Source organism: Meleagris gallopavo, chromosome 6, assembly GCF_000146605.3.
Source record: "Meleagris gallopavo isolate NT-WF06-2002-E0010 breed Aviagen turkey brand Nicholas breeding stock chromosome 6, Turkey_5.1, whole genome shotgun sequence".
In the NCBI taxonomy this organism is placed as follows: Eukaryota; Metazoa; Chordata; class Aves; order Galliformes; family Phasianidae; genus Meleagris; species Meleagris gallopavo.
Genome location: NC_015016.2, coordinates 1,015,887 through 1,025,040, shown reverse-complemented (window position 1 = coordinate 1,025,040; position 9,154 = coordinate 1,015,887). Strand labels below are relative to the sequence as shown.

Here is a 9,154-nt window from a genome sequence, read left to right as displayed (position 1 = left end):
TTTATTTTTTTTGTTTTCTTTTTAAAGTGATGGTTTTTGGTTTGCTTGTTGATTGATTTGTTTTCCTTAGCTGCTCATGTCGCTAGATTCTCCGCATTTATGCTGGACATCCGAATCTGAGAGCTGCTCTTGCTCAGAATGGAGAGTTGTGTCCCCCCGTTCACTCCGCTGCTCGCTAGAGAAGGATGACGATGTTTGAAATCCACAGCAAAATACCGGTTGACTTTCCAGCTCCTCCATTTTCTCTTTATTTCTGATTGCACCTTTAGGGAGAAACTTCAAAAGGTCATTTTTTATGTACTTAGCCGCTCGAGGACATGCTGACAAGTTATCAAGTTCAGAAAAAAAAGAAAAAAAAAGAGCAATTTTGAAGGCTATTATTAAACTCCTTACTTCAGAGAAACCTACAGTGATTTCTGCATGTCCGAAAGAGTGCCAGGCATGATGTGGGGAAAGCAGCCTGGGTTCTGAGTTTCTGACTTCAGATAACTTAGGATCAGCCCATAGGTACTTAGAAGTTGTGCTTGGTACTAACCCAAACATGGTTTTTGAGTTAGCTTTCTGAAAACAATTATCTCATTTTCATCAGTGGCCAGAGGCAAGCACGTAACAAAGAGCCAAAGATGATGAATAGTAATCAAATAACCTGCCCAGAAAGGTCTCTCACCTGCAGTTAACGGATGCATGCCTACTGAAAACTTTGCCTGCTGTGTTCAGCTCACCTCTAAGTAGACAACAGCTCTTGGGTCCATGTACATCTATGAAATACTCCTTTCCCTGAAGCTTTTTTTTATGGGCACAGTAAATCACGCACAGTAATTTGTGTTCAGATGTCCAGTTAGAAAATTAATAAAAACAAAACCAAAAATTAATAAACACTTTGATATTTTTTCTGCTTTTCATTTATCACTGATTTCCTGATGATCTTTCTAGGTGAACACGTGTACGTAAGTACAGAAGATAATAAGGACTTAACATAAGAAAGATTGTACTGGCTTGGACCAACATGTACTCATTTGGTTACTCATTTCCAATGGTATCCAGTAGCATATTTAGGAAGGAAATAACGTAAGAACTGACAAATGTGGAGATATCCTCCTAACATTTTTTTCCAGCCTTCAATGAGCTTGTGTATCAAAACCTCTTTTTCCCTTTAGCAGAAATTGCTAGATTTCTGAAACTAACACAGTCGTTATAATGGATCAGCACATTCCAATATGCTGTACAAGTGCTTTAACAGTAGGGGTACTAACTGCAGGGAGGAAAAATCAAACTGGAAAACTTATATTCTCCTTCTAATGCTTCTAATTTTCTTTTTTTGTTGTTATTGTATAGATAGGAATAGATTAGATAGGAATAGATTAGAGTATGAAAGTATATCTATCTGGGTTAGTTTGGTGAAGTACCACTTCCCCAAACCAAAACGACGAAAAAGAATAAACCACAGAGGTTACAAGAACATCGACATACCATGCAGAATCTTTGAAATGTCATTATGTCAAGATTAGTTTAAGACCAGACCTTCTGGCTATTCTTTGAGCGCGCATGAAAGATAATACACAAAACAACAGGTTTAGGCAGAAAAGACAGATATCCAGTACTGCCAGCTGGTGGAATATGAATGCAGCCACCAGAGGAACTATAGGAAGACGTGATTTAGAGCACACCTTCTGAGCTACGTGGAGCCACGAACGGTGCACATCTACAAAGCAAAGATAAAGCATACATATGTTTGCTGAACTCAAGGAGATTGTTGTTCTCATCTGGGAAGTAATCTCTTGGATAAAGAAGTTAGAATCTTACTGAGCTAGAGACCACTTATTACACACTGTATCAGAATAAACATGGAATATCTACTGCAATGAAATTGGTAAGATAAATGATCTCAGTCTTCCTAAATAGAAAAACAGAAGGTGGTTTTATTCCTGCTGGACTGCACAATAAATCTGAATCTGTGAAACAAAGATTGGATGAACAGTATGTATTCCCTTTTAGGCAGAATTGAGTAGGAAGTCTATTTCCACTAATGGAGGAAAGATTTGCCTCATTCATTTAGTTCAATAAACAAAGTCAAGATAATTTCAATTTGCAAATCAGAACAGGTGAATCAGAAATTAGGCCTAATTACAACTGGCACACAAATATACACAAATGCATACAAGCAAACACAGATTCAACAAGAAACAGTTTCAGGCTTTCAGAAATGCAAAGATGGAGAACTCTTCACAAACACTACTTTAAGCTGTAGTTCAATATAGTATGTAATATTGTCCTAAACTTAACTCTTAGGCCCAGTGGGAAGGTAAAGACATAGTGTTGGTCTGTTATATGCAAAAAAAAGGTTTTCATATCTCTACTCATCATGGTAGATTCGTCTTAATCAAGTTTTTCAGAGTACAGCTTGCAAACATCATGAAAAGGGAATATGTAATGTGAGAAGCCACGACAAGCAGCTCTTCCTGTTATTCTCTACAGCTGCAGTGCTTCGTAGTACTACAGAATGAAAATAGACAATATCAGCTAGTGGAACTCCATGGAATGAAGGCAAGATAGAGTGTCTGGGGGTTGATTCATCTTTTTTTTTTTTTTTAATTTAAATGGTCAGATGTTAGAAGTTTAAGCAAGGAACTAGTCAATTTATAGATAAACACACACATCTCTGGAAGACTTTTAGTTTAATCTGATTTAAATATTACCTTGGAACGAGACAGAGAGTCTTCTAGAAGTTGTTTTTTCTCTATGTAGATTACAAAGAGAGCACAGAGCTGTTACCCCAAAGTTAGTTGTTGAATATTTCTACACTTAAGAAGTCCTGAATGTCATTCTAGAACTTTAAGATTTCCTAAACCTTCATTACTACTTCATTACTAAAAAATAACAGTGATCTCAGTTTCTAAATAGCACCAAGCCTGATGGAGTTCAAGAAGTGTTTGGACAATGCTCTCAAACATATGGCTTATTTTTCATGTGGTTCTGTGAGGAGCCATGCAATGGACTTGATGATCCTTGTGTGTCCCTTACAAGACAGGATATTCTATGACTATGTAAGAAGTGTCTCTTGCGAATAGCAGAACAATGAAAAACAGCATTAGACTTTTGGTTTCAGGGACAAATACTTCCTTCCAATATGGGCAAATTGATCGCTTTGTGAAGTTGGTCAACAAAGAAAGACTGTATACAAAAACTACATTATCCTTCACTTGTAGATGTGATAAAAGAGTTTGTCAGGTGACACCGAGTGCTCAATCTTCACTTTGTGCTAGTGGCATACTAGCATGGTCAGATTGGCCAGGATTAATTTCTTTTAGCATTAACCACTTAAGTAAGATGACTAAGTTAGGAACCTCCTCATTTATGGGTATTTGTGTAGTTAATCAGAAGACACAAGCATCAGCTCAGCTAAGATCTGAGTTTCTCTTTCAAGGTGTTTCTGTTGACTGCAGGACTCCTGGGAAACAAGTCACTTAACAAAATAATTACCTCCATTAGAAAGCATTAATCTTAGCCTGGCAAGGCCAATGTTTTGGTTTGATAAAGACATCGTGCATCCTCCTTCTTTTGCCGAGGCACTATGAAATTCATACTAAGATATGAAGGAATATGTAGATGATGATTTACAAGGAGGGATTAGAACAACAGTTAGTCCCACAAGGAAATGGGATGGGGATGGAAATAGAAATGGTGGAATGAGGGAGGTTAAATATTAAAAGTCTTACCTCCCCGTTCAAGAAACAATAGAGAACAGCAACAACAAAACCCTAGGTAAATGGGAGAGAAAAGAAAAACTAATTCAAACCCTTCAGGAAATGCTGGATAACAGCTGGAGTTTAATAAGCAAACAAAACGAAGCATACATATAAGTGAATAAACAGGCAGTCAGAGAACTATGCATGCAAAGTCAGAGTAATGAATACACAGATCTTTTTTAACAAAAGCAGAATTCACTGTATAATCACCTGGAAAGATCCCAGTCCCAATTCAAACACTAGTCTCTCCCGCTTACTGACATTTTCCGGAGAAAAAGCAAACACGGTGTAGTGAATTCCAAACAAGGGGATAAGCAGTAGTGTAGAGCGAGCCAATCTCCTGTTACAATAGAGTGAAAGAACTTTAATGCAGCCTTGTAATAAACAGCTTGAGCTTTAATTAAAGCAGAAAACACAGAAACTATTTCATCGCTTCCCTTTCGGGAAATATATACGCCATATAATTATACAAACAAATATTCAGCATTCTCATTTGTTCCCTAATAGTGATTTCACACACACTGTAGTTTGCTCCCACTTCCTCGTACTGGTACAATTACAGTAAATTAGTAATGTGTTATACTCTGTACTGTTATTTTGATTTGTATTATTGTAATCAGGGATTTCTTTCTTCATGAAGAAATTAATCTTGGTATGGGATTCAAACTACTACCACAAAACAATAATAAACCACTCACGAAATTGTGTAATTCCATTGGAGGGTTTGTCTGGGGGAAAAATAGTACTGATTTTCTTCAAGGTAGTTAAGGAGCTAAATGGAGGACAAGGAAATCTAAAAAGCCAGAAAGACCCTCAGAAGTGCTCCATACTATTTTCAAATTAAGATATTCCATTTGCTTACATGTATGGAGTATATTGAAGACTGATTTGAATTGGATCATTACATGCTTTAAAATATCCTAAAAATTATGCATTTTTCTTATGAAGAGAATTAAAGCCTCCAAGAATTCTGATAACATCTCCTGTTATACCCAACACTAAACTAGAAATGGGACATCAGTTCATTGCCAGTGTCCCTCAGTCATACTTTGGGCTCTGATGACAAAAAGCATATCACAGACCTTGCACCAAGATGGCACTAAACACTAATGATGCCTCAGTCAGATGCAGACCAAATGTCAAGTCTGGGTGAAAGACCCCATAAACAGGAGAGCACAGTTCTCTCACATTATCACATTAGACGTTGGCCAAAAGCTTTTTAACAAGAGAAAAAGAAAACACTGAAGTGAGTTGACATACAGAGTCTCCATCTTTGTTGCCCTCTGAAATAAGTTACACAGGAGTAAACCAGAGCAACAGACTGAAAACCCTTTCAAGGTCTCTTCCAGACCTCACACTCTATGACCGTGCAATCAGATTAATGAAAAGGAATGCTAACACTGTGAAAAAGATTATGGAATGCTATCTCCATAAAGAATGTAAGGAATATAACAGTGTCTTAAACTAGTAATGGAACACAAAGAAATAGAATGGAGGTAGTAAACTGAATAAATAAGCATTCTTTTTCGAAGTCTATTACACTTTCAGCTCAGAATTAATTACAACAACAATAAAAGGATAAATGATACTTCGATTCAAATGTCACAACATTATTGTGAGTTAGTAAGCTTATCTCTCTGCAGCCATAGGGAGCTCATTTTGGGAAAGATGCAGAGGAAAGCTCTTTCTATAGTCAGTTTTATGGCATTAATTCTATCAGATTAGTCATAGAATTAGTTTGCAGGATCTTGAAATGCAATGTCATGATCAACTTATTTGAGATGTTGTCTCCAACAGCGTCACAGATGTCATGAAGAAAATACATGAAATGTAAGAAGTAGCACAACCTGAAATTTGCAGATGATTAAGATCCATCACTCTGTGATTCTGTGGTTCATCAAAAGGAAAAGAAGACTTTAATAGCAAGAAAAAAAATTAAGATGTTACTTGAGGCTGTGCTGCTGCTGCTGCTGAACTGTGTTTTTCTAAGAGCATTAGAAAGAAAACAGAATTAAAGCAACTGCTGTGAGATGGGTAAATTTACGTACAATGGTGAAATGAGGATGTTAAAGATGCAACAAAATTCTCAGGAGTGCAACAGGAGGATGACATCCTCCTGACTGGCATCCTCTTCCTGTATTCTTTCAGACAAGGAAGGAGCCTGGGGGATAGATCTGAAAGTGCTGAGGACAATAATCATTTAATGGGGTTCCAAGGGGAATGTTTGGAAGAGTTGTGTTCTCCAAAGGTGTAGAAAAAGCTTTGTTTACACTCCAATGGGTTGAGGAATGATTCACAGTTACTTATTAAAAAAATAATAATTAAAAGAGGTATATTGCAATTTTTGTTGAGGTGGGCGCTCTCTTTTTTCATCCATCCTAAAGAGCATTTTATGAATTAGACTCACTCCAATAGTATGGGAAGAACATTCCAATAGAACATTAGTCCAAAAAGTCACAGGCAATGGTATACAAAAAGATATAAAAAGTATATAAAAGGTATAAAAGAAAGAGAAAATATAAAGGTCATTTAACTTTGACCTGTCTCTGGAAGAACCATGCATTTAGTTTGCCATTACAAGTCCACACTTTTTCAGGGGATTGGTGAAGAGTCTATGGATGTTACATAGGACACAAATAGGAATGAATTGGAAATTGGAAATGAGAACTCATTTCATATTGGATTGTAGACTAGAATTGCTAGTGATTTCTACCAAGTGTAGTAGATTGTTCCTACTCCACATTTTAAAGCCCTATTTTAGAAGACTTAGTTATGATGTTATGATCTAAATGAATGTAGTAACTATTGTTACTATGATCCATATGAATGCAGTAACTATGCCTCAGATGAACAAAATAAATACTTTGAGACACTGCAGAATAGGAAACAGGCACCAATGAGTCTGAATAGCTTCTTCCAGTCTCTATGAATGCGGCACAGCAAATGTATATCTCAAGATTCAGAGCTGTAGATACAACTGTAAGAAAATCTGGTTTGGATATGTTAGGATGTTATCTAGCATGAATGAAGGCAGCTATGAGAAAATACGAGTCTTCTACACCAGGGGGGACCTGTAGCTCCGGAAGTGATAGTGTGAGGAGATCTGTGGTTTTAGTGTTGTTTCCATCACTGAGATGGAGAAAATTACAGCTTAGAGCAAACTCTCCAGATATTCCCATCACACTGAATCTGCGTCTTGTGCCACTTCCACTGGGACTGGAGGTGCTTCCATTGGGCTAATTTTGAGTCAAAAAAATTGTGACAGTCACAGACTGTCAAAAGAAGCAAAATATCTTCAAAACCACAGCCTCTGAAGGACTATGTACTTAACGTTATTTGAGAAGTAAGAATTGTCTGGTTTAAGTGCTATGCCTTCAGTGGAATTAATTTGGCCAAACCTAAACTTTTGGAGTGGTGAAATGAAGGCTTGTGGTGGTCATGTTGTACAAAGTTCGTGACAGAAAGGTTTGGATGCACACAATATAGATCTCCATGTTTAAATTATTAATGCAATGTCTTTAAGCCTATGCAGAGGAATAATGCACTTCCAAGGCATAGTTCTTGTCTGTTATAGATGTCTCTTTAAGTAGCAACTCCTGCTATAAATTCCACTGATATATATTGAATGCATCTATTTATCAGAATGTACCTATTAAAGTTATTTAATATTTTTAGGTAAATTAATTCTACACTTGCTTTCCCCTTACTGTCAGTAAAGAGGAACAGGCACTTATGTGTATGGATGAATGATCTCCCTAACAAAGGCCTTAAAATATCCCACGCTGTTTCTCCACTCGCTACAAAGGGGATCTAGACTGAGCTTTTGACATAAATTGTGATATGCTGACTTGTAACGTTTAAATTAGAAGAGTTCTATAGCTTCGATGCTAACTTGGTGATGGATACATACAAAGCTTCTAGCAAGAGTGTTTCAAATAGAAAGATAAAGAACAAAACATGAAGATACAGGATGCCATTGTTAGTATTATGCTTAGGAGACCTCCTATTTAATAAACCAGAGTATCTACTTTATCTAAAGGATGCTAAGATCAGTTAAAGTGACTTTCAAGATCTTCAGGATCCTCCCTGACAGATATGTGTCCCATCTGGAAGCTTAATTACATCTACCCGACTTTTTAATATCTGAGGAAACACCTAAATGTATTGATTGTGACTTAATTCCTCCATGCATAAATCACATCTTCAGCCCAAGGGCTTGAAAAGTAGTGGAGGGTTATGGAAATTTTCGTTTTGGGGTATGAAAAAGATGATTTAATCGTGTTTATGAGAAGGGCAGAGAGTTTTTTCTGGCCTTCTATAGAGGCTGAACTCCTCCTGCTGTTCATCAGGTAGAGAATTCCACCTCAGAGAGTTGTCAGTCCTTCTTCACATGAAGTTTGTTTCCCTGCAAAGGCCCAACATGAAGCTTATGTTGCATCGTGATGCAGATTAAGTGATGAAGTTTATATTTAAAAGAATCTCCTCCTGAATGTACCTCCTATTTTTACCACTACTTCTGTTAGATTCAAGCTTCTCTCCCTGCAGAAAATGCACCTGCTGACTGCTTGTCTATTAGTCCTTATTTCTTTTCTTTGCTTTCATACACTATCAGATCGTTGAGCGAATCTTATCAGCATCTTCACTGATCCATTTCTTAACTACCTTGACAGGTGGAAAACCATAAACAGCAAATGCCCATTTTCATGCTTAAAATGGGCTTTGTTAGTGGGTAGACTAATAAAATAAGCGGCTACAAGTTATCAAATATATCTTTTTCCTTAATGACGTCAGCAAATTCTGTTCTTCAGCGAAATGCTGTCCTTGTGGATCACTGCAGCAGGAGATCCCTGAGTGCTGCTCTGCATTCATAAGCCTGCTGTACAGAACAAGAGGACATCCATTGGAAAGCACACAATGTAAGAGATTTCGGGAAGGTACCCATCTTATCTAAATGAGTCCCATGGGCTTCTGGCACAAGTAACAGAGAGTAAGATGCACAATGAGAAAGTGATTAATTCTTGCCTCCAAACTAACACATTTTTTCACTTTTCTAGCTGCCTTACCCTCCTCAGGCAAATCTCTGCAATGACTTCTGACTAGACACTGCATGTTAAGTTAGTATATTAAGTTAATATTAAGTTAAGCATAGTTTATCTTCATTTCTGGGTGTATACTGTCAAAACTTCACTCCGTTCCACAAAAATAAGATGTCTTCCACCAGCTGAGAGTCTGATTCACTCAACCCTGCTCTACCCACGTTGTCTAGAAAACTTTGGGTGAAACATTTCCTCTCAGTATGACCAGAGATCAACATTTTCCTGTATAATAAAGAGCAACTATTAATAGTTTCTGTACAGGCACTATCCATAAGAAGCATCAGAGATCATCACAAAATTTACAAAAAAAAA

General features: G+C 37.1%; 1 protein-coding gene across 7 annotated transcripts in view; it reads right to left on the bottom strand.

Moving 5' to 3' along the window:
• Window positions 1–6: 6 nt before the first annotated feature.
• Window positions 7–9,154, bottom strand: part of LOC100548490 (pituitary adenylate cyclase-activating polypeptide type I receptor) — a 128,367-nt gene continuing 119,219 nt past the window's right edge. For 3 of the 7 annotated variants that reach the window (XM_010712227.1, XM_010712229.1, XM_010712231.1), the window contains 3 exons: window positions 3,957–4,086; window positions 3,717–3,758; window positions 7–276 (listed from right to left, as the gene is read on the bottom strand). In XM_010712227.1, coding sequence (XP_010710529.1) covers window positions 67–276; window positions 3,717–3,758; window positions 3,957–4,086 — 382 coding nt within the window. In that variant the 3' untranslated portion in view covers window positions 7–66. The remainder of the gene's footprint in view (window positions 277–3,716; window positions 3,759–3,956; window positions 4,087–9,154) is intronic. The other 4 variants (XM_010712228.1, XM_010712230.1, XM_010712232.1 and 1 more) reach the window with 2 other exon arrangements.